We start from the raw sequence: 24639 nt of genomic DNA, 5'->3' as shown, positions 1-24639 counted from the left end.
TGATTTCTGTTCAATGAATTGCTTGAGACACAAAATGGATTGCAAGCCAAAGTTTCCTGGCAGGTCTGGGGTTCCTTAATAACCAACTAACCCCCCCCCCCCCCATCCCCACTTGAGTCCAAACAAAATAAATGCAATACAGCCGATATTAAAACAAAGCTACTTTAAAATGAGAAATTTGATTACAATATCATCAACACTCACATTTGTTTTAATAAAATTCAGCCATATTAGGACGACAACAAAAGCCAGACAGTCCATCTTTGCAGTTGAATGATAAGCAGGTCTTTACATTAACTAGCAGCAACATAATTGAAGAGTGTGTACCCTCACACAGTGCAGCTACCAATCTGTGGCACCATCACAACAAAATGAAGCCTTTGTGGCAAATAAATACATTTATCTCTTCGCTTTACTGAGATTACCTCTAGTTTCAGAGTACGTGAACACAGTGTTTGCAGCAGAGTACACTGTCGGATGGACCAGCTTTTTTAATTTTTTTAATTTTTTTTTTTATTTAAACTAACCACCAAGTAAGAATTAAACTTTTTTTTTGATCAACTTACTAAACTATATGTTCTTGCACTTTAGTCACAACACTTCCTAGTATGTGTGGAGATACATACAGGTTAGCAGAGGAAGTAGTTTCACTGTCCTTCTGTTCAGACACAGGCAGTTGCATCTATGAAATAGGGTTGGATCAGCAGTCTCAAGAAATAAAACTTGGATCCTGAAAAAATATCTACAGGGTAGAGTTTCTAACACAGAGACACATAAACACTGTAGGTAGAGCTGCTTTCGAGGATGAATGAGAGATGGACTGATGGACTACAGTGCAGTGGACAAATTAAGGATTGAAAAGAACGAGATCTAAAACAAATTTAAAAAAATAAAAATAAAAAGAGACCCTGACCATTACATACGCTGCCATTCAAAAGCTTTAGAACAACCTGTAATTTCTTTGTAAAATCTAAAGAAACAACTGGAAACCCCTTGCAATTATAAAATAAGGTGTTAGTGAACTGGTCAGTTACTTCCTTATTAGTCATTTGAAACAACCTTCAAATTGATGGCTATTGATCTCGTCACTAAGCAGCAGACAACACACTATACCATCCACTGCTATACCAACACTTGCTCTTACCCAACTGTGAGGACAGTTGAACTAAGTGTCAAAAAGTGTTAGCATCAATTAAAGATAAATATATAGTATGTTGTCTCCAAAAGCCTGAGGCTATTATCCATCAGTCATGTAAGAGACAAATTAAAAGTATTTTCTAATTTAACAGATTTCACACTGAATCTGCACTCTCATTGTTTGAAGTGAAATTAGTCTAAAAAAAAAGAACTTGACTGACAGTGTAAGTAAACAAAGACATGGAGGTGCATGCGTAATGGCTTCTCTTGTTAAAATGAAAGCTTTAAAAAGCTCCTCTAAGGAGAAGAGCAATATGGAAGGGGGAGGGGGAGGGGGGGATGGGGACACATAAAAAGGCCCTATTTGGCTTCAAGTCAAGGCGTCCTGGCTTTGGCTTTAACAGGCTCCCATTGGCCCAACAGTCCCATTAAGATGTAATGGTTTCTGGACTTTGGGTTGTCATCTGCCTGGACAAGAGTGGAACCTCATGGTTCCGTAGCCACAGCTGCTGCTCATTCCACTGGGCTCTTCCTTTGACCAGTGCGACCCAAATTTCGGCAGGCTAAACTCCCTGAAACAAACCAGAGTGCAACGGTCAAAATGTGCTGCAGGTTGAAAATATGGTTTAGAATCACTTTTATGCTAAAACTCCCCATGAGGCTAAAAGACGAAACAAACCAGATAAACTCCATTTTGACAAAACCATCTCTGGTAACACATATGATCACACAAATAATGTTCCATCTTGAACAATATAGAAAACCCAACAAAAAACAGAAGCAAAATGCTAAACTTTAGCCAAAACATCAGCAAGCGTGCTATCCAGAGTCCAGAGACATACTGATGAACCTGAACCTGCTTCAAATATTTCTCGCACTCATTCTCTCCTCACCAGCCGTAAGATAAGACCAATGACAAATCTTAAGAACAGAGAATATAAAGCACACTGTCTCGCTAAAATAGACCTATTTTTGGCAAAAATTGGGTGTTTGGGGGGGGGGGGGGATAGGGAAGGTTAAAGGGAAAGCTGGATACCTAATTGGAAAATGAGCTTTGTATGGCATTTAAAATTACTTCCTATATCCTAGGAATTAATTTAAAATAAACGATTTGTTCAATTGTTCAATTAGCTACACAATGACACCGAGAATTAGGTACCACAATAACCGATCGCCAAAGGATTTTCAATTGAAGCAATGCTAAGTTTACGTACCTGCTTGTGGACTTAATATCACATTTTGTTGCTTTCTTTTCTTCTTCTCTTCTTGTATAGGTGAACCCTGAAAACAAGGAAGACAAACAGGTGTTGCAGTGAACATATAAGCCATCTGCCAAAGTGTCCGCCAATGAAAAATATTATTTTAAAAAACATGTTTTTACTTTCAAATCACCATACCTGTCTCTCCCTCTCTCTCAAATTCCTCAAGTGGGCTGAAGAGGTGGAGGCAAATCCTTCCATCCTCACATTACCTATCAAATGACAGTTAAAAGAGGGAAGAAGTCAGTTAGTTCCTTTTATTAATTTTAAAGGAATATATTTTGCAATGCAGTTGAAAAATGTAAATGAAAAACACTGTGTGTACCTGAAGGGCTTCTGTACTGCTGACAGTCCTTTTTGATGTGGGTACTTGATCCACACAGGTAACAGCAGCGCACCTCCAGTGCATCCCTTTTCCTCCAGTGCTCACTCTTGTGTCGGACCTGATCCTTGCCATCCATTGCCGTGTCTCGCAGGTGCTCTGGCCTTTTCTCTGAGTCCCTTCTGTGTTTGGACCTGGGACAAAAAGTATTCACATTCAGCTTGATACATGGTACAGAAAAAAAACATGCGACAAATTCAGATTTATTGTGCTTGTACCTACTTCTTACGCATGGGGCAGTCTTTCATGAAGTGACCGATCTTGCCACAGATGCGGCAGCAGCGGTCATTGGGGGCCACTTCTCCCTCGGTGAGGACTTCAGGATCAAAGAAATACTCCTGCGGCAGATAAAGATAAGGATGGATAAAAGGCAAATCACAACTTTTAAGACAATATTTGAGAAAAGAAAAGGTAGGTGGGCAAGGTAAAAATTACAGTATAAAGCACAAGAACGATGACGGATCAAAGAACAAAAACGTACGACAGGGATGAAATCCATAAAAAGGTTTGCCATTCAAAGACCCAGCAAATGAGACAGATTGGGGAAGATAATTCCAGAGGGTTGGGGCTAAAACATCAAAGGCACCTCACATCCAAGGGAATAAATCAAGGGTCATAGACTTCTATAAGATTGGAAATCTTTCAGCATACAGTCGTTGTCCCCTGCTGGCTATTGGAAAGAATCAGGTTCATGGACCATCACATTTCAGACCCAGAGGTTGCTGCCTCTTAATAACCTGGCAGCTGCATTTTTGATCCAGCTGTAAGCTACTTAAAGCAGCTTAACTGAGACACGTGTAGAGGGAATTACAAAAATCTAGACGGGAGTAAATGAAAGTGTGCATTAATAGTTCCAAGATCAATATTCAGCCGATTTCTTAGCTGGAGAAAACATGACTGGAGAAATTTAACAACATGATGGTTAAATGTCATGCTGGTCAAAGAAGATTCTAGTTCAATAAATTAACCGATTAACTGCAGGGGCAAAGTTATCATTTCTGTTTTGTTAGGGTTTAGGTTTTAGGGTTTAGGTGTAGGAAATGTAAGAGACTTCCAGTCTTTGATGGCAGGTAGACAACCATGGAGGGAGGACAGCTGATTCAAGTTAGTGGGTTAAATGCCACCACAATATGCAACTGTGGTGCTTAGACAGCAGACACTAACCATCTGAGAGGGGTACACAGGAGGAAAGGCTTTGATAGGGGTACCAAACACCATCCTGCCGTTGATGAAAGCCTTCATGATGAAGTTAGTCACTGTTGTGGTGACAAAAAAAAAAAAGGGATAGACATTAAAAGACACAAGGGACAAATATATGAGACAACAGAAGATTCAAACGGAAGCAATCATACTTTTCCTGGACAATCCAGCACCGAGATTGTGATTCAGGTCGAACGGATCTGGAGTATGAACAGAGAAGAAGATAAATCAATGAAAAATATTTCAAAAAGCACCCTACACCCACAGTCATTCTGATTCAGAAAATGTTAATACTAAATGATTAACAGCAATATGAACTGATGGACATCAGCATTATAATAATTCTGAAAGTGCCAAAACAATAATTTCAACAGCCTGTGTTGTTGGATACGTTTCAACCAGGAGACAAGAAATCGGTTGCATCTAGTGGAATAATACTTGTATGCGTTTGTGTTTTCTATCATCCATTTAAGCCTATTAAGGCAGTTTTTTCTCACCACTGTCGCTGTAACGCTTGCCCCTGGGTGATGTTGGGAATTTGAAATTGTGTTGACGCTGATTTTGAGCGTATTCTAGTCCTGCTCAATGTGTTAAGTGTCCTGAGATGACTTCTGTTGTGATTTGACACTATAAATAAAATTGAATTGAATTTATCTTTTCACTGTAGAGGTCTGGACCCTGAGTTTGTCATACAAACTGACCCTCAATGACAATGTATTTGGACGTCCACTGCTTGTTGAATGTGGTGAGGCGTTCATGCAGACGGAGACAGACGACATGCTCTCTGAAGTCGAAGTCCTCGGTATAAAAGCGGAGCAGGCCAAGCCACAGTTCCCCCACCGTCTCAGTGTTCTTCCCATACTGTGGCCAGCGACTGGGCTATAGGTGGAGGACAACAGGATTGACGAGTTCAATTATGCATATTCATCAAAAACATTGACAGAATATATATTAAAAACTTTTTTTTTTTTTTTTTTTTTTTAAAAAGGTACAAATTACTCACGAGTGTTTTTAAATCATCAAAGAAGTACACGTTCCAGCTGTCAACTAGCACCTCCGGCTTCTTATTTCCATCATAAATCTGCAAAAAAAAAAAAGTCGAGTTCAGAAACTTTAATGTTTTAAAAAATGTAAACATTAAAACACTGTCATTCTACCTGTACTAATAAAGTGGGTATTTTACCGTTTTTAAACAGGGGATGGAGATACGCCTCAGTATACTGTGCAATGCTAGTTTTAACTTTAAACTTTTTTGAAACAAACATTAATAATAGTAATTTGTACCTCTTGCAGCACAGGGATAATCGGTGGGTTTCTCTGCTGGAGGAAGTACAGCACCATGAGGGTGTAAGCATAGGACGAGAGGCTGCCACGTGAAGCATCCCCAATGTCGCACATCTGTAAGAGACAAAAACAAAAAATATGTATGATGGCAATACAATGTGCAGTATAATAATAATAATAATAATAATAATAATAATAATAATAATAATAATAATAAGATGTTGAAGACATACAAAGACACCATGAGTGTCTAAATTACACTCACTTTGGCAAAAACCTTCATGACGTAACAGAGGATCTTCACTCTCCTGTCTATGGCAGCGTATGACGCTAGCAGATGTGTGTTGTGCAAGGCCTGAAAAAGAAAGTAAAAAAAGGTTTGTAGAGGATGACAGATAAGTTACTCAACAGCAAATTCTAGACAAAATGTAAGGAGAGGGAGAAAGAGCCCAACCAGAGTGTTGTAGAGGCTAATGTCTCCCTCGAGGCCGGTACGAACATGGTAGAACTTCACGATTGGTACTTTTGCGGTAGTGATGGGCAGGATGTTCTTCAGACCTGAGACAGGATGCAGATGTGGACACATGCAAAATAAAAGTGATATACATCATCTGAAAGCTGGGAACCTGAAGATTCTTTTGAAATGAAGCAGTGCATGCTCTTCTAGTCATACAATCAATAATAAAAATGTAATTCATTAAATTAACTGTGAAAGTGATAAGGGTTTCGAAGATTATGATGGAAGTATATGATGCCCATTATGTCTCATGAGTTGTTGCAGCAATTTTTGAGTTGACACCATTTATGACACACATTGGGGCTATATTTAACAATTTTAACCACATAAGAGTCAATAAAAAGAATACCACATTAAGACGTTTGCTCTAGGATATTCACAGCCTTATGAAACTTTACTACAACAAAGGTCTTCAATGTTTTCAGGCCAAGGACCCCCAAGGCTTATAGTGACCTGGTGTAGGGACCCCTATTACATATTGTATAAAATGTTGCTTATTAAACCGGGCCAATAATAATGTGTAGTGCAACCATGTACAACAGTATTTTATAATGATGTATGTATACAATGCTAAGCCATTAAAATAATTGACAGATTCATATTTTGGCATGTCTACATGACAATTTCTCAACATAATATGAAACAAACAGGAAGATTTATATTTGCTTGTTATAGGTTGTATTCATGTAAAGGTGTATTTTTGGACATTTACATTTTTGGAAGAAAGAAAGTTTGGCATCAAATCATTTCGGGGGACCCCTGCAGTAACTCTTCGGACCCCTAGGGGTCCCGGAGCCCATGTTGAAGATCTCCGTCTGATCTAGAGGTCCCAACGGGTCATTTTATACACCGACGTCAAGTTACAAGAAATGGTCTCATATTTGAAATGGCTACTATGAAATTCGGTTAATTGGATCCACAAGAGTGTCAGCTTTCCAGTCATGCCCAATTTATGAAATTCAGAGACCAGTCATGCGTGCTATGAACTGCATGTTTTTAGGCCCAAACAGCATTGAGATTAGCATATATTTAAAGTGGAGACTCATTTTCATTCACATGCATGATTTATTACTAACCTGGGTGTTTCCTCAACATTCTCGCCAAGCTTTCAATGATGCTGATGCAGTCAACATCCTAAGGAAGAAATTCATGAAGCGAGAGATTACAATATATCACAGTAACAAACCACAATTAATATCTACAAATGCATCAACATTTCAACGTAATCCTCATTGTTGAGCAGAAACAATGAATACCATCAAAACAGGTCTTTTCTGTTCCTACTCAACTCATGCAAATTACAGAATTCGAAATTTGGTCATGGCGTCAATCTTAAATGGCCTACAAAATGTACACCGCAATAGTTGCAATAAATTAAAAGAAGAACTTGCATCTATGGTCTCTTGCCCCTCCAGCACCATACAGATGTCTAGGTCACTCTGTCTGAAGCCAAAGCCATTTTTGGATGATCCAAACAGTTGTAGTCGAGCTCCTGTCCATCACAAAAAAGTTGTTAATTTAAACATGAATGTGTTCTAGCATCTTAGTTGTTAATGGGCAAGTCAATAAAATGCAGTGTTGCACATTATCATACTAGTTTAAGTTTAAAAAAAAAAAAAACTAAAAACACTAAACAGCAAAGATGATGGTTTACTTCACCAGCAAACTGTCGTCTGACAAAGGACTCCAGGTCATGAAGGATATGCTCTCTTACACCCACTTCCAGTTCATCTGGGGCAAAGTCAGCTAAAAAGGAAACAGCCATCATCAGACCCGAGCAAAGTCATACACTTTATTATCATGATTTCAACCACCAGTAATAAGTGTGTTCTCTTCATCCGATTATACCACAAAAGTGGTCAACATGAGGCTGACTGTCATTAGTAAACGTGTACATGGATAACACATTTCCAAAATAGTATTTATTCCATCCATATGCATGCAACTCTGGTACATGACCTCAACCCAGCTGTGTATTGTTGCAATGTGGGTGGTATGTTCGAATCCAATCAATTGAAGTTACCACAGGTGGACACAAGGTGGAGAAACATCTCAAAAGATGATCAAGAGAAATGGGAGGCCCCTGAGCTACATGTCAAGCACCATAGTAAAGGGTCTGAATACTTATGTCAATATGCTATTTCAGTTTTTGCTTTTTAATACATTTGCAAAAATGTCATCAATTGTAATGACAAAGCAGAAACACAATTGTAGAGGGGAAAATCAATTTAAATGATTTTAGCAAAAAGGCCAGAACACAACAAAATGTGAAAAAAGTTAAGGGGTCTAAATACACTATACATGGTGGCCAGTATCATCCTCACTTCTAAGTTATTACTAAATTTAACAAGTTTTACCACTTGATAACAATTTTAGAAACAAAAGAATACAAAAATAGTATAAGGCTCTTCCCATATGGAATGGCACTTCACTTCTAATACCTCTCAACATCAACTTGAAGCAAAATGCATTTTGGAGATTAGATGCAGTATTAGATTAGATGCATACTGGTTGTAATTTAATTTGTAATTTTCATTGCTAAAAGTGTAAATATTTATGCGATTGTATAATACTTACTGTAACACTGCTCACAGACTTTGTTAAGGACAGAAAGAAACTCTGGTGTTATTGGGGGCAAAGGATCCAGCTGCACTTTCTTGAAATCTTCCGGACAGTCTTTCTTCAGATGTCCATCACGCTTGCACAAGCTGCACACGACCATGTGTGACTAAGAGAGATTGAAAGGAGTGGTAATGAAGCTTATTTGCCATAGTTTATTTTATCTAGTTTAACTTCTAGTATCCTACAAATGATGAGAAATAAAACTTTTTATTTATTTAAAAAAAAGGGGAAACAAACACGTACCTTGCCTCTGGTGAAAGCTTGCCTGGTGAACTCGTAGGAGCGTTTCTTCGTTTGTTGGTGTTTATTTTCGGGGCTCTTATCTTTAATCATACCCTCTACAGGTGCAGGAGAGAGACTCGCAAGTGCCAAATCCTCTTCCTCCTCTTCGTCATCCATTGAACCAGGTGTGTCCAAATCTGGACCCTCCTCATCAGACAAGAGCTCCTCCCCTGAGATCTCATCCACTGGGAAAATATCCTCATCCTCTGTGGTGAAGCTGTCCAAGTGATGTCTGTTATGTGTGTCCACATCAATATCCTCGTCCTCCTCATCCTCAGAGAGGCTGCTTTTGCCCAGGTCCACTTTTTCCTTCTCTCGCTCTTCATCTGAGTCACTGTATTCTTCAACTTCCTCCTCTTCCTCAATAATGCAATCGGAGTCTTCAGGGCCATTTTCTACAGCTTTAGGTTGATTTGCGTGCTCTGGCTGGACCCTGAGCTGACCAAAAGCTGACGCAACCTCTTCATTCACAGCTTCAGCGTTCACCCCTTGAATAGGTCCAGGCTGGGCCTTTGTCTTGTGATTAGCAGCTGGCGTGTTGAGTGGCAGTGCAAAGTACTTGTATGTGGTTTTGAGACAGTGGAGGATGTACTCGTACATTTGCTGACTGTTCACTGTGCGGGCCACATTTCTCTTCACAGCAAATGGGTCTGAACACAGGAAGAGATCACTTAGAGTTAAACCATGCAAAAGTAAATCTTGTTTTGTATTCAACAGCAATGTAGATTATGTTTACCCTTTAAAGATCCAATACACTTTAAGACAAGGAATAAGCTTAGCCCCACTAGAGATTTTCACTGTACCCCAAAAGCAAAAACCTTCAATTTCAGGCAACAAAATTGGAAAGTTTCTGACCCTCCACAGCAATGCGTTTCTTTGGCCAGTCCTTCATCTCTCGGGAGAGGACAGCACTGGTCCGTACGCTGATAACATTGTCAGCCAAGTTGAACTCCAGTGAGTAGAAGCGAAGCATCTCCACCCAGAGAAGCCCAACTTCCACAGGTGGGTGAGGGCTCTGAAACACCAGCGGAACCTGCCAGGAAACACAGTACAAACGTTCAGGTGCTTTTAAACTAGTGCATTAAAAGACACATGCCTTGGCGAAGGTTTCAAGTCAAATTTTGTTTTCTTACTGTAGTGAAAAAAATGAAAGTGACCAAAAAAAAGCACATTCATCACGCACAAAACTATAAAATATGTATAACCATTTTTTCCCCCATGTATTCATGAATACCTTTCCCTTGATAGAGGAGCCCTCTGCTGGCTGTTCTTTGGAGGAAGGGCTGTAAGCCCAGTGTACATGTCCATCCTCAGTGTGCGTGAGATTGAAGTCTGATAGCCTGCTGAGTGAAAACACCTTTATCTAAAGATAACAAGGATGATTAGTTTCAGTTGAAAACAATAAGCAATGACAAATACTGAAATTAAAAGATGAAAAAAGATGAAAAGAAAAAAAACTCACCTCTGGTTTCAGGTAGGCAGGCAAGAGGGACTCTTTGCGCTGCTGTAAGAAGTAAATAACCATGAGGGCAAAGACATAGGGTGGCAGCCCGCCTTCCTCTGCACGGTCGATCTCACTGATCTAAGCCAGACGCAGAAACAAGAAGTGTTAAAAACAAAATGTGAGGTTTTACAAAAAAAAGTGGGCTTTCCGAATTTCTTTTACCAGTTGCCTGGCTAATGAGAGCAACAGGAAAGGGTCACAACTGGAAACATACCCTGGCCCAGTGTCTGAAACCCAAAACCAGTGGGAGGAGGAGATGCTGCCGACTGGATAGAGCAGAGAGATAGGAGGTGGTCTGGAACGCATTTTCATTCCCTGCACTCACTTTGCATAACAGGCCACTGTTGAGACAAATAACAGTTTTCATTAGTGGTTAACTGCTCTTGTGCATTAAGTAGTGTTACAACGATAAAGCAACTGCTCCCCCATCGCTTTCATGCAAGCAAACGCATTCTGCTATTTCATAATCTCTTGATTAATGATCTACTGGAACATCTCAAAAGATCATGACTTCATAGATTCTATAAATTACAGTTTTCATTCATAAACTTGATATGCAAATAATCTCTGAAGTGTACAGCCAGAGATGCCCACCTCTTTTTCTCTTTGCAGATGACCACAGGCACCCTGGCATGAAAATCTGCTTCCATATCAACAAAAACAGCTGGGGAGACAACAACACAAGTTAAATTTAAAACTTCCGTGACAGTCTAGCACATGACTGACTTTTCTTATGGTGGAATTATTTTCACAAGCACAGTTAAATGAATAAGAAGTGACTCACGGCTCACGGCGAGGCTCTCCTTGACCAACAACAAGACGTCTGGTTGATGCATCTGTGAATAAATTCCATTTCAAAGTCTTTATGCAACATAAAAGGATATAGGAATGTTTTTAAACAGTCACCTTTAAAAAGGGCTATAAATAATTGCAATTAAAATATTTTTAGCAACCATAATGTCTTAATAACTTTTCTCTACTTAAAAAAGGGAGAATAAACCCCCAAATAAAAAAAAACATATTTTTCCTCTTACCTGTAGTGCCATTAATCTAATATACTGGACTAGCTGGCACTCTACTTGTGGTGCTAAAAGCTCTGAATAAATACTTAAAATTTGAATAACTGTATCACTTTGCAGAAGGATGCGTGAATCTACTCATGGAGAGGCCTGTCGTTGTGGCAGCCTAACATGTAAACATTAATGGTGTCTTCCTCGGCTGAGCTGTAATATTAGCCAATGGAGTGGTGCTAAGGGATCTTCAAAACTAGGCAACTCGCACCATAACAATGTAGCTTGACAATTAGAACTACAGCTAAGAGGTCAAATATGCATTTTCAATGTGGGGGTGAATTGTCCCTTTAAAGATTGCCATCAGTGCATACTGGTGAGAAAAGTATCTTTAAAGTATGTGGGGAAAAAAACCTGTATTCACACAATCAAACTAACACTGGGCTACTCACGTGAGGTGGATACTGAATGTCAATGTTTACATCAGAATCCTTGAAACCAAACTTAGTGCAAGATGATCCATATAGCCTGAGCCTGATCTCTACATATGTGAGAAAGAAAGAAAGATGGAATAATATTATTTTCATTAGAACATAAGTAAATCAATTAATTAATAAATAACTGATCTTAAGTACAACAGCCTGATTGCTACAAAGCTCTATCAGAATGAATTCAGGTCATGTCTCTGTCACCAAACAAGTCCTTCATCCTTAGGTGACTTACCAGGCAGGACGGACAGAAGGAGGTCTTGCATCATGGAGACAACACATTGTCTCGTCTCAACATCCTGGTCATTCATCCCATGTTCCCGGACAACAGCGTCTAGTGCAGAGCTAACTGCACTGATCTGCTCTGGACCAGGAGGCAGAATTTCAGTCAGCATCACCTGCTCTTGTCTCTCCTATAAACACAAACACACAAGCACAAAAGGGTTCAACCTTTTTTAATGCATGAAGACTATAGCTGTACAGTATGGTAACATACTCATCATCGTCATCTGTCTACAAGCATTTACAGTAATTATCTGAATGGTAATTTCCATAATGACAACAGTTCTCACCCTTGCCCTCTTCTTATGCCGTTTGTCTCGGATATGTCTGTAAGCATCAGACACAGAATCCAGCAGAATGTCACACAGAGCGCAGGTGTAAAGTGCACCAGGGTTGCTATGGGACCTCTGAAACAATTGACAAAAACGGAGGAAAGTACAGACATTAGACAACAGCTGCAGTAATTACATTGTTATGTTGTACCTCATAAAAACACATCAAATACTTTAATCACGGAATAAATACACTCTTCATAAACTACTCTTAAAAGCAGAGCGCCAATAGTTCGCTCCCAATCAAAACTGGACAGTTTTCAGTTGAACTTACACATTTCTGATTTAATTTTTTTGCCGGTCACATTTCCACACGTGTGCCATCGCTGAATGATTGTTTTACATCGGTACAAGTAAGTGACTGAAACAATGAATCCATTCATTTTCTTGCACGCGGCTAATCGATGAACTGACAAATCTCTGCAGAAAAGCAAATCTACATATATTTGAGCTACCAAACAGACAGCCTGTACCTTCTTCAGGGTGTAGATCTCATCTTTGTTAAGCCGCCTCTCTGTCTGCCGTAGGCTGTGCAGCTCTTTGGCTGAAAGTGTGGACTCTTCAATCACTGGACCCCTGCAGTCTTCAGCATAAGCTTTATTCTTGTTTCTGTTTCGCCGTCTTCTCCCTTTGGAAGAAACAATTTGTCAAAATGTGTTGAATATGCTTTTGTGGTGGTAATCTGTAATGTGTATGTCATGGATGATGGAGTACAGCTAGTTCTTAAAATCAGATTCAAGCTAGATTTTAATATACAGTAAATCACTTTGATTGTCCATTGAGACGGCTGCGAAGTGGAAATCACGCTAAGAGTATTCCAGTCTTTGCCCAAAGTCTGATCTCTGAATCCTCACCTGATTTATGAGCATTGCCGTCAGTGTCCTCTCTCCCCCCCTGCTCCCTGTCCTCCCTTGGACCTTCTCCCTGGGTACTCCTCCTCCACTGCTGCTGCTGCGAGCGCTCTCTCCAATTATCTTCTCGAATCCCACCACTGTTCTCAGGACCCGAGTACCAGCGGAGGTCATCCTTCTGCGAGGGGCTTTGACCACTTCTGAATCCACCAGGGGAGTAGCTCAGTGGCCCCAGTCCTCCCTTCTTGGGGCTGGCACGGTAGGGCCCTCCCTGGTTCTGGCCCTGCTGACCTCCCTCTGCTCTGTAGTTCTGTCCTCGACCCTGGTCCTGGATCCTCCAGCTTTCTGCCCTCTCTGTTCCTGCTCCCTTCTCCCAGCCGCTTTGCCTAGCCCGGTAAGGCCTGCCCGAGTTTTCCATGGTCACTTTTGCTAAAACTGCAGGATGAAATATTCAGTTAAAATGGAAGTAGTCCTCTTGTAATCGAAAACATCCTTGGAACAATGTATGCCAACAGAATCACCTACTAAACGTTTTACTTTGGAAGCTACCACTTCTTTGGAGAAGCAGAATGCTATTTTAAATTTGCTCACAGCTTTCACAATTCCTCAGAACTTTACAGCTAAATGAGACAGAACTACAATTTGAACTTAAGCTGGTTGAGCAAATAGATTTCTGGCAATAAATGGCATAATTTTAGACCCCTGTAACATAGTTGTCAGTTTTCTGCGAACCAACAACTGATTTTCAACCACTTACCACCATCATTATCATTATCATCACCACCACGCCTCCTGTGACTTTGTGGCCACAAATAGAGTGGCTATCTCATTGACGATCTGATTGATGTCCCCAGGGGCCAAGGCTAACTACAGCTTTGGTTCCGGTTAAAAATTGGAAAATTCAGCAGTGCGTGGTCTACCAAAAACAGTGCTAAAGAATTACTCATCCATTCATGTTCATTTTATTACCAGGAGACGCATGAAGGAATCCACAATAAAAAGGTACAGAGCGTTGTGTGGTCCGGCTTCCTTCATTTCAGAATCTTTTTAAAGTCATTGAGATGGCGTGCAGTTGGCGGAGTGGTTAGAGCGCATGCCATGTATGAACATACACACGCAGCAGACCCCGCTTCGATTCCCGGCCGGAGGTCCTTTCCTGCACATCATATCCGCCTCTCTCTTTCATGTTTGCTATCTATCCACTGCTAATAAAAGGTGTCTATGCCTAAAAAAAAAAAATCTTCATTGCATTTCAACTAATTTAGACTATTGCAACTCTTTATATCTGCCCGAGTCCAAAATAGATTTTTCAGAAATACTGCCACTAAAATTTTAACTGGCACTAAATGTAGAGACCATATTACCCCGTCTGAGCATATCTGCACAGGCTACCACTAAGATTAAGAAATTATTTTTAATATCTTAATTATTGTTTTTAAATCTCAAAAGTCCTGGTCCATAGCTCTATTGCTGAACTCTTTATGAACCGGAAATCAGCCTTAGATCCTCAAGCAAGGCCATTTTGGTTCTTCCACAGGCTGAACACTAAAGGTTTTCACACTTTCTACTTTAGGGCACCTGTACTTTGGTACAAACTAGGATAGCCAAATCCGTTTTACCTTTAAACTCCTTCCCAAAACACTGTTATAAACAGGTTTTACGTGAATCACTCTATATCTACTTTTTTATTATTGATCCGTTGTTGATTGTGTATGTTCATGTGATTAGTTGTATCCCTTTACCTTATATTTCATAGTCTACTGTTTGGGTTTGGATGTAGGTAAAGCATGTTTGCAAACACTGTTTTCGGAAAAGTGCTCTATAAATAATGGTTGGGGTTATTATTATCATTAATTTTATTATTATTACTACTACTACTACTGCCATGGCAGTGAACGTTGACCGTTTTTAACTGAGCCCGGTGGAAACACTAACGTTAACGTTGCTGCTTCTCGTATTACTAAACCTTTCTACAACTAATATAATATCACCGTGAGGTAAATTAAGGTGAATGCGTATGCACAAATGTAACGTAAACCAACGGCTCACGTTACCTGGTTAACTGCAACGCAAGCTAACCATCAAAACGTGAGTTGACTTTAGGAGCTTGTTATTGACCAGTGTTAGCGTAAGCTAGCTCACTAGCTTTTGCGGTCTGCCTCTAACGTCACTTCTTCCTCTTCCTCGAGCTAACGGCGTATAGCTTTCTAGTGAATGTAGCTAAGCACCGTCAACACACTGCAGAAACACACATTTAACCGTAGCTAACTTGCAACATACAGCCCAACCAGCTAACGGTTATGTTAGCTATTTAGCTTATTAGCTAGAACACCTAACAGCTAACGTTAGCTACCTAGCTAGCAACAGCTAGCGTTACGGTTCACGTTTTTTGTCAAGCTGCTGAAACTGCAACTGCGTCAGACGTAACCATCAGGAAAAAAAAATAAAGGCGTTTATTGTCCACAAAGAATATTTAAAATACCTTTTGTACGCGTGGAGACGGCATACTGGTAGCCTCGTTCAGGTCTGACTTGGCACGATCGCTCGTCTTGCACTGGAGTTTGAAAGATGACGTCTGTTTTGTAGTCGTCAGCGTTAAAGTTCCGCCCACCGCGGAGCCAGGACCGCTGATGTTTAAATATCAGAGGAAAAAACGGTGCTATTAATTATGAACTGCATCTGAAACAGAAGGAGGAAAAGCTAAAATTGGAGATGAGGTTATGTCATTGTTATGGATGGGCAATGACACGACGTCAGTCTCCACCCATTCCAACTGTTGTTTTGCACTTGTTACTATTTTTGAGAGCATCCTTTCGCATAATAATTATTATAACAGTAATAGGTGTTGTTGTTTTTCGTTTTGTTTTTGCATACAAATGCCCTTATAAACAATAGGCATTGAGTGAGTGAGGTTGTGAAATGTAATACACATTTCACATGCAATATCACAAGGGGAATTCTCGTTTTTATTTGATGAATTGACATATTTACATGGTGTGTGGACGAACGTGTGGAATTACACAAAATGATGTTGAGGCCTACAGAGTGCAAACGTTATGGCCTAGCATATGGTCCAAGGTTGAGGATAATTAATTGTGGCACAACTGATTGTTTCGCCTCGGTTGCCGTGGCGACGGGAGAAAGGTGCGCTGCAGGAGCGGGGAAGACCCCGGGAAAAGTGACGTAGGCGGACGGAACTCCCCGCAGCCAACATCCAGGAGGCTGCTGCTGGCCTCAGGAACACGCATCCAGCCAGGAGGCTCCGGTGAGAGGTAGCCTGGGACCGGAGAGATGGTGTCATCTGTGAACGCTCGATGTGGGTCGGAGACCGGTTACAAACGCAGACGGACGACAGAGACGCACATAACGGCGCAGCAGCAGCCGCAGACTGTCCGGCACAGAAAGCAGACGCTCGTGTCCAAGTTGAGCGACTCCGGTTTCGAGGAAGACTTGGAATCCTCCCCGATACCATCACCGACTCGGACAGACGTGTCCCCGCTGCGTTCCGACGAGGCTCCCTCGGGACAGCTGTCCAACTGGTACCTCCAGTACGGCGACGTCGGTTTCGAGATCCAGAGGGAAAATGAGTCGCGGTTTCATACCTGCAAAAGCCTGGCACGCCAGCCACAAGTAGGTTATAAGACCCGTTAGTCTTCACTGAAACCATCTACTGAATGGAAACCCCAGGAGCCAGATATATGAACAAACATGTATACCTTTTGTATGAATTAGATTGCCTTTTTAACTACCAACTATTTAACATTACTTGTCACACTTCAAGGACACCATCTGCAATCCAAATATTATATTTTGTCAGGCTTGTTTGTAGGCTACCTCTGAATGTATTGGTAACATTGGCTTTTGGTAGTTTCATAATGTAGTGCCAGCATTTTTCAATAGTTTTCACTACCTACCCATCAATAACTCTGCATATCTTGTAATTAAAATCCATTAGTCAAGTAATCTTGTCACTGCGGAAATTAAGAAACAGGTTGCTGATTGCATGGATATACTTTGGGGATGATAAAATAATTCAATAGCAGGGTACAGAAAGGGTTTTCTTCTAACTTAAGAACATTTTTAGCATTTTTAGGTAAAGGCCACTAAAAATCTTCTCACTGCGTACACTAATGGAGTCTTTGCTTCCCTTGCAGTTGACTGCAGAGGCCCGGTGTAAGCTCGTCAGCTGGCTCATCCCCGTACACAAACACTTCCATCTGTCATTCGAGTGCTGCTGCCTGGCGGTCAACGTCATGGACAGGTTCATGGCATCCACACCGGTGGCTGCCGACTGCTTCCAGCTACTGGGCGTCACTGCGCTCCTCCTAGCCAGCAAACAGGTGCGTCTCACGCTTGAAATAGCCTGGCGTGTTTGGCTCTCATTCAATACAACTCACTCCCTTCCTCCCTTTCACCCAGGTGGAGGTTTGCTCACCGCCAATGAGCCATCTCCTGTCATTGTGCTGCGAGGCCTTCACGAAGGAGCAGCTCTGCAACCTAGAGCGACTCATCCTCCTCCGTCTTAACTTCCGCCTTGCTGCACCCACCCTGGCCTTTTTCCTGGACTATTACACCAACTGCATTGAAGCCGCCCGGCTTGAGACTGAGAGCACAGGCAGTGACAGGTTTGCGAGAATGAAACCAGACACAAAAAGACCCTGGCAGTGTAGCAACCTGGCGCTAAAGGTGTGCGAGTTGAGTCTAGCAGACTATGCTTTCAACAAATACCCACCATCTCTGACTGCGCGTTGTGCGCTGAGGCTGGCCAGTGAGTTACTGAGAAGTGAACGCAGGCTTGTCGAGCAGGCGGCCGTCCAGTCACAGGAAGAGTCTGAGAGGCCTACTCTTTCGAAGGTAGACCCTCTGGCAGTGAAGGGTAATTTCCTGTCCCTGCTGAGTCAGGGGAGCTACAACCACAATCTGGCCCAGGAGTGTGAAGACAACCTGAGGCTGCTGATGTCATTAAACCAGGAGACATTGGAAGTAATGTCTGCCATGTGACTGCATGCGTGGCACCATTCAGATGTTAGCAGAATGCCAAATCCCCTTTTCATTCTTGGGGTTAGAGGTGACGTCCAGAAGAACGTTTTATAGCATTGTTTAATTTATTTTAATGATGTAGGCTCCTGTTTATTTCTGAAGTACATTCATGGTTTCTGTTTAATTCCAATTCAAAGTCATTGTTTGCTGTTTATGCACTCACTGCAAAATGTATGAGATGGTCAAATGTACTGTAATTGATTTATATTTTTTATTGTGAAATAAATGATCTGTAAATTAATTTGTGTTTGTCTCTTTCGTGATCACTAAAGGAGCTATTTTCATTAGTTTGATTTTTTTCTTTGACAGTAGGGGCACTAAGTCAGAGGCACAAGCACTTGTTAGGTGAATTGATGAAGGGAGTGTGCCAATGTCAGGTGATGCACCAATAATGTTTCTTTTTTACTGGAGAAAGAGAGAGGCAGCAGACGAATTAGTGTGTGGTTTTGAACGGGACATTAAAATCAGCCTAAACGTGAATCTTGCCTTGACATTGGACTTCTTGCCTGACAGTAATGTTGTATCAGTGGCTTGTTGGTGTTGAATGATTTCTTTTAAAGAAGCGTTTAACAAATAACCACTAATTAAATGCAACGCCACAATTCCCTCTCAGTTGATGTTTGACTAACAAACATTTTCCCAATGAAATAAGTGTCCAGATGTCATGAAGACTGGATGACATGAAAAATAAATCATGTAATTTGACTGAGTGAAGTTGGATGTTGTCCATGATGTGTGGTAACTTGGAATGGCGAAAGCAGGGGTTTCACTCACTCTGGCGTCAATGACTGTCAGGTTGAACGGCAGACCACAATACCACCATAGATGTAAATGTGAACTTAAAGGCCCTCTTCAGGAGAAACAACAGAAACAAATACATTTCTCACAGTGCTTTTTGTGGCTTATGGGCTATTGTAGCTGTTTGCCCCGGAGGTCAGTTTACCCACATCTTTACTTACCGTTGCATCAGTATTTGAAACTGACCTGTGCCAACACAGCCCGGTTAATTGAGGGGCTTTCGCTGATAATCCATTACGCGTGGCATCTCGAACTGCTGACACAGTGTCGACCACACAGGTGCATTCAGCGTTAAGGGTCAACCAGGCGTTCTCTTGTTTGTTTACTGATAGACGCATTTGTCACCGGTGTTTACCGAGCTGTCTGCTGTAATTGCCCTTTTCCTTTTCCACTTTGCAGCAGGCCTTGACCTAATTCAAGCATTTTACGCACAGCTGAATTGAAATTACGCACTGAGTGATATGTGGCTACATGAAACAAAGCATGAGTTCCGACCGTGCCAACGGGCTGGTCTTCCTTGTGACGACTATGGAGACAAAAAGCGACTGGTTTTTATAAAACAGGCATGCGCCTCTGGCAGGCAGGGCGCAGGGAATATGTGGGAGGGCACGTCTGACGCAGAGAGCACCTGCTGTAATGGCGCCGTTATGCGCGGTACAACTTTACACTTCAGATCCGAAAACCGTTAGTCTGCACCAATTTAATCTCCCAGGACGCTGTCACTCCCTGGAGACCATTTAAATGCATTTGATTGGGCCACAACTATGAGGCCGCGGGATGGAGAGGACACAGACCGGGAGAATTCCTTCTATAAATCGAAAATGAGTCCGTGATCCTTCAGTGGTAAGAATGGAGCTGGTAAGGATGCAAAGAGCCAGGAAGGTGTTGCGCCCCAACCAACAGGGAGGGAGACACACAAAGGTACGACAATATAACTCTTGACGATACAATACAGCTCTTTATAGTGGCGTTAACAGACTTTCCGCCTGCAGGATAAACTGGCGCCACGAAGCAGCAGTCCAGTCAATGTGTACGCGGAGTTCCCGCGCATCATCGAACAAGGTACGACACGTCATGCGACGCGTGCACGTGCACGTAAATAGACTCCGAGGGGCTCATTCATTCTTTTATGTTACAGCTTTTTCAACAATTGCATGGGATGATTTGGAAGACCGCGCGTCTGTGGTGAGACGGGAGGGCGACTCCCTCGGCTCTCAGGTGAGGTTAAAACTTATACGTTTGTCATTTCCAACGATTCATATGTACCAGACTGAGTTATACGGTGGTGGATCTGCATCACAAGAAGGTTGTTAATGTTTGACACGGTGTGCTGGAATTCTGCACGAATCAGATCGTAGTTTCCTCACGGCTGTCGCTAATTGGCTGGACCTCCCAAGTTTTGTCCGCTACCTCTTTGACGCAGACGCACCCGTGTACCCCCCAAAAACACACACGCACACACACACTTTCGCAAAAATGAGCACGAGTACATGTTCTGCCACGCAGTCACGTTGCGCTGCTTGGTCGTGGTGGGATTATCAGGTTTGGATGCAGTTATTATGTTTTTGTTGAGACGTGTGTTTTGGGTTTTTCCTCTAGAAATGAAATATGTGTGTTAAGTTTGTGATTTTTACTCGCCCACAGGTGAACGAATCTGATATAGATGACCAAGATTTTGGAGATTATGCGCTGGATTTCATGGCAGGTGAGTGAAGCTGAAGCAAAGCAAATCTAATGTGACAAAGATACATTTTTCACTTAAATCTGATCGTGTGTGGGCCAATAGTCATAATAAAATCCTCAAAACTAAGATATGTTGTCCTCTGTTAGATTCTCCTGCCACACTGGAGAGCAGTCTGTCTCCAGATGAGCTGGTACCATTTCAGGGATGCATCCTCCCGCTCCTCACCCCTCAGCAGGGCTTCTCCTCAGAGGCCAGTCTGGTTCACTCGATCACAGAAGCAGGTGACTCATCTGCCCAAGACGGAGCTCCCTGGCAGGGCCTCGCCCAGTACCAGGGCAGGGCATTGGGAGATTGTATGGAAGTCAACAGTCAGGTAAATCCTCACTGCAACATGTGTTTATTGTTTTATATGGACTTGGCGTCTGTGGTGCACATGATAAGGCAATATTCATATGTGATTTGTGTTGAGATGGATCTAAATTATGTGATGATTATATTGTTGATATGTTACCCAAAATATCCCAAAGCCCTGCTAATGACCTTTGACGAATGAATTGTTGTGTCAAGACTTTATATCTCCAAAATGATGCTCAGCAAAAGACAAGAAGAGTCTTTCTTTTATTGAAAATCCCATATTGTAAAAAAAAAAATGTGTCTATTTAAATATGATAAAGCAGGTCTAAAAGTAGTAAACATTCAAACCATGGAGAAATATGCACATACAAACATTCAAATGTCCTATTTTATTTCCAGTTGAAGTGTATGTGACTGACATCAGATCAGCTGACTGGACCTAAGTGATGCTTAAGAATACAGCTGTATTTAGACTGACAGTATGTGAAAAATCAAGAAGTTTGATGATATATCTCCTTTAATCCAGTTTTGTTTCAATAGGCGTTCACTGGAGAACCAGCAAAACCAGCAAATGCCATTCAAATGACACACGATGACTCAACATATTTGTTTCTGTGCATCTGCAGCTACATGAGACTCTGCACCGAAAACAGGAAGAGATTGACTCGCTTCAGGAGCGGAACCTTCACCTCAGGCAGCTGGCCAGCCGAGCCAAGCACCTGGCCTCAGTGCTGGAAGTGAGTACTGAGACCAGGAACAGACAAATATGTGCACATGAGATCCAATTTAACCTCATTAATCAATCTTTATTTCCTGTTGGTCCTCAGAAACTGATGACATTCAGAGACCCGCACGTGAGAGAAGCAGTGATGCCTTGTGGTGATAAACCTTCACTGAGTCCCTGTAAGCGGCAGCGGCTGGACGAAGGATACGAAACAGAGTCTTCTGACTCGGTGGAGGACATGCTGAGGGACGTCAGCACGCGCTGCAACGCCATCCTGCACAGCGCCGCTCCCGCAACAAGAGTTCCCCCGGAGGCAGAGACTGTGCGCATGTACGGTGTGTTTTCAGGCCTACAGACTTCTATTTCCAAAGACAGCAGCACAGTGGCAGACGGACTCGAGGCCGAATTAAGCACCTCATCATTCAGGACGTCTGTTAGGGAACACTGCACCGTGAGGACCCGGGTGCTCCCTCAAGGACGTGCCTTCACCTCGAGGACTGAGCAGGGAGGATACCGCTTCCGCTGGCTTCCCAACCACAGCTGAAACCAGAGGGTCACAAATGTAATAAAACAAATCCATTAGTGCTTCTAATGAGCGATTTTGAGACTGGAAGGAAGTGTGGGTGGGCAGCGATTGTTAATGCTTAACACATAATCTATAGGGAGATCTGTCAATGATTAAATGATGTCTTCCTCAGGTAGCTCGTAAGCTAATCAGTCAGAGGTGGTGTCTGACAAAGGAAATGAAACTGCCACAACATTTGTTTTCATTGTGTTTCTGTTTACATGCCTGGAAAATGTAATGATCTAGCCAAACAATGGAGCAATATCACGTTTGTCTGTCACACCTCACAATATGTATTGTCTTGTCGATTTTTTACAAATGTGGAAATAAAAAGTTATGTTTTATAAAACTGCCTGTGAGAGCGTTTTATTATGGAAGGATGACCTAGGTGACGTTAAAACAAATGGAACTGAACTTTTCTTGTTTGAGCAGTGAAACAAATGTGACCCTTTGACCTGCTTTAAGAAACAGGGACTTCCTTCCCTTTTGTCTGTCTGAGTGACCGTGTGGTCTGAAAAACCCTGCAGCCCAACATCCTTCTTTATTTCCGTGGTTTTGGAAGTTTGTAATACATTTTCTATTTTTTAAATCCGGAAAAAGAGAAAATCAAAACAAGAATATTATCTTATTCTAAGAGGATAAGGTCTTCTGACCTCTGGGTATCTGATATGTAATCTTCCTTCACCCTCACTGTTGAGGGCTTTAAAGTGAGCTTGTGTGAGGTGGACTGGTCCAGAGGACAATGTCGAACCTCAGGTCAGACACCTGTTTAAACTCCCTCCAAACACGGGCCTGTTTACCTGAGAGCAGTGAAGGCAGCACTGCAGCCCCACGGGCTGGGACAACAGTAACAACATAAACAATGAGAACAATCTGATAGAGGTAGATCTATCTCTCTATCTATCTGTCAATCCATCCACATCCACCTGTCTGTCTATCTATTTACTATCTGTCTATCCATCCATCCATCCATCCGTCACATCTAATCTAATCTCTACCGGCCTTTTCTACAGGACACACAAAATATCATGTCTCCGATTGGAGAATTTATTTAGATTGTATACAATACAGTGTCGGTAGTGTTCTAAGACTACAAGTAGGCCCTAACTCAAAATAGTAAATAGTATAGGAAGATGTTTTCAAAGGTCCATGGGAAGTTAAGAGTCAATTGAAAAGATTATTTATAATTCATTAAAGGAATAATAACACACATTTTTGTTCAAAAACGACCCTCCATAAACGTGGGGGTAACCCTGACCCCACAGACTTGATCACCGTTAACCATTTCACTTCCTGCTGCTAACGTATGAATCAAACAGGGCGCGCAACCCTTCACGGCCAGGCGCGCCTTGAGCCACTTTTACTGCAAACAAATCCGTTTGTCAGCGAGCAGCAGCGCGGTGGAGAGTGGCCGCGGAGGGGGAGCTTTGTTTAAGCTGGTTGTGACACATTTGACCGGTTAAGCTACCACCAAACTGCGGGGGACAATGCTGGAGGGAGGGGAAAGGAAAATACAGACACAATGAGTTTCTAAGGTGACATAAGCCAAACCAAGCAGAGACGGAGGGGGGGTAAGGGGGGGTGCTGATAGTGGCTTGCTCCAGCGCAAGTGAGGCGTTATAATGGCATGTTTTACATTTTAAAAACTGCAAAACTTCGCTATGATAAAATAAGGACAAGCAACAAAGAAGATGAAAAGTACAATGTAGATCATAAATTACAGCAATGAGTATTGACATGTATTGGTAAACACGTGGTTTGACTGCATATAATAACTGCAGGGATCAATATGCCCTGTTTGGGCTGATTGGTGTGGATGAACGAACGGTCGGGGTGTTTGGGGCGACGTGGCTGCCTGCTGAAGGAGCTCTGATGGAGCAAGTGTCCGCCGCTGCGTGCCATTGAGAGCGCGCACCTGTCGCACAGCTCCGGGCTCGAGCTCGTGGTGCGAGCGCATATGGACGTGGCAGGTGGCGGGAACGTGCGCTGCTCGCGCCGTTCGGCCCACTTAGCGCGAGAGCAGCTCGTCATTAAACAGCCTTGTTCCAAAATGCTCATTAAATGCTGTGTATTTGGTGTGTGTGTGTGTGTGTGTGTGTGTGTGTGTGTGTGTGTGTGTGTGTGTGTGTGCGTGTGTGTGTATGTGTGTGTGTGTGTGTTTTAATTATTTTATTGTTTTTTATTTGAGCTAAAGCAGACACTATTTTGCAGTTTAGTTGTTAATTTAAAATATTTAACTTAAAATTCTCTCTAGAATCCATCGTTTTATTTATCTTTTTATTTCATTTTTGTACATAGAAATGTGTAACTTTACAACTCAAATA

General features: G+C 42.0%; 3 protein-coding genes across 3 annotated transcripts; 2 read left to right on the top strand and 1 right to left on the bottom strand.

Moving 5' to 3' along the window:
• Nucleotides 1-35: 35 nt before the first annotated feature.
• On the bottom strand, nt 36-15753 carry tut7 (terminal uridylyl transferase 7). Its single transcript, XM_084025132.1, has 29 exons — nt 15633-15753; nt 13154-13585; nt 12773-12927; nt 12258-12374; nt 11921-12098; nt 11650-11738; nt 10972-11023; nt 10782-10851; nt 10402-10528; nt 10146-10265; nt 9918-10046; nt 9539-9716; nt 8645-9333; nt 8357-8507; nt 7439-7525; nt 7171-7271; nt 6856-6913; nt 5717-5820; nt 5528-5617; nt 5263-5376; nt 4982-5059; nt 4680-4857; nt 4131-4178; nt 3943-4034; nt 3001-3116; nt 2722-2912; nt 2535-2608; nt 2352-2418; nt 36-1709 (listed from the first exon to the last, which is right to left on the bottom strand). The coding sequence occupies exons 2-29, from the start codon at nt 13566-13568 to the stop codon at nt 1651-1653; spliced, it is 3927 nt and encodes a 1308-aa protein (XP_083881258.1). The 5' UTR covers nt 13569-13585; nt 15633-15753; the 3' UTR covers nt 36-1650.
• A 688-nt stretch (nt 15754-16441) lies between these two features.
• On the top strand, nt 16442-18152 carry ccno (cyclin O; the record flags this gene model as incomplete). The annotated part of the gene is made up of 3 exons (XM_084025711.1): nt 16442-16780; nt 17305-17490; nt 17570-18152. The coding sequence occupies 3 exons, from the start codon at nt 16442-16444 to the stop codon at nt 18149-18151; spliced, it is 1107 nt and encodes a 368-aa protein (XP_083881837.1). The 3' UTR covers nt 18152.
• Nucleotides 18153-19779: 1627 nt separating this feature from the next.
• mcidas (multiciliate differentiation and DNA synthesis associated cell cycle protein) lies at nt 19780-22553 on the top strand. The gene is made up of 7 exons (XM_084024742.1): nt 19780-19909; nt 19981-20050; nt 20127-20206; nt 20633-20693; nt 20819-21045; nt 21653-21763; nt 21854-22553. The coding sequence occupies exons 1-7, from the start codon at nt 19838-19840 to the stop codon at nt 22292-22294; spliced, it is 1062 nt and encodes a 353-aa protein (XP_083880868.1). The 5' UTR covers nt 19780-19837; the 3' UTR covers nt 22295-22553.
• The last annotated feature ends 2086 nt before the right edge of the window (nt 22554-24639 follow it).

The sequence above is a fragment of the Eutrigla gurnardus genome (assembly GCF_963514095.1).
Source record: "Eutrigla gurnardus genome assembly, chromosome: 13".
NCBI classification, from domain to species: Eukaryota; Metazoa; Chordata; class Actinopteri; order Perciformes; family Triglidae; genus Eutrigla; species Eutrigla gurnardus.
The sequence above is the reverse complement of the archived record's forward strand: the minus strand, read 5'-3'. Positions and strand labels throughout refer to the sequence as shown.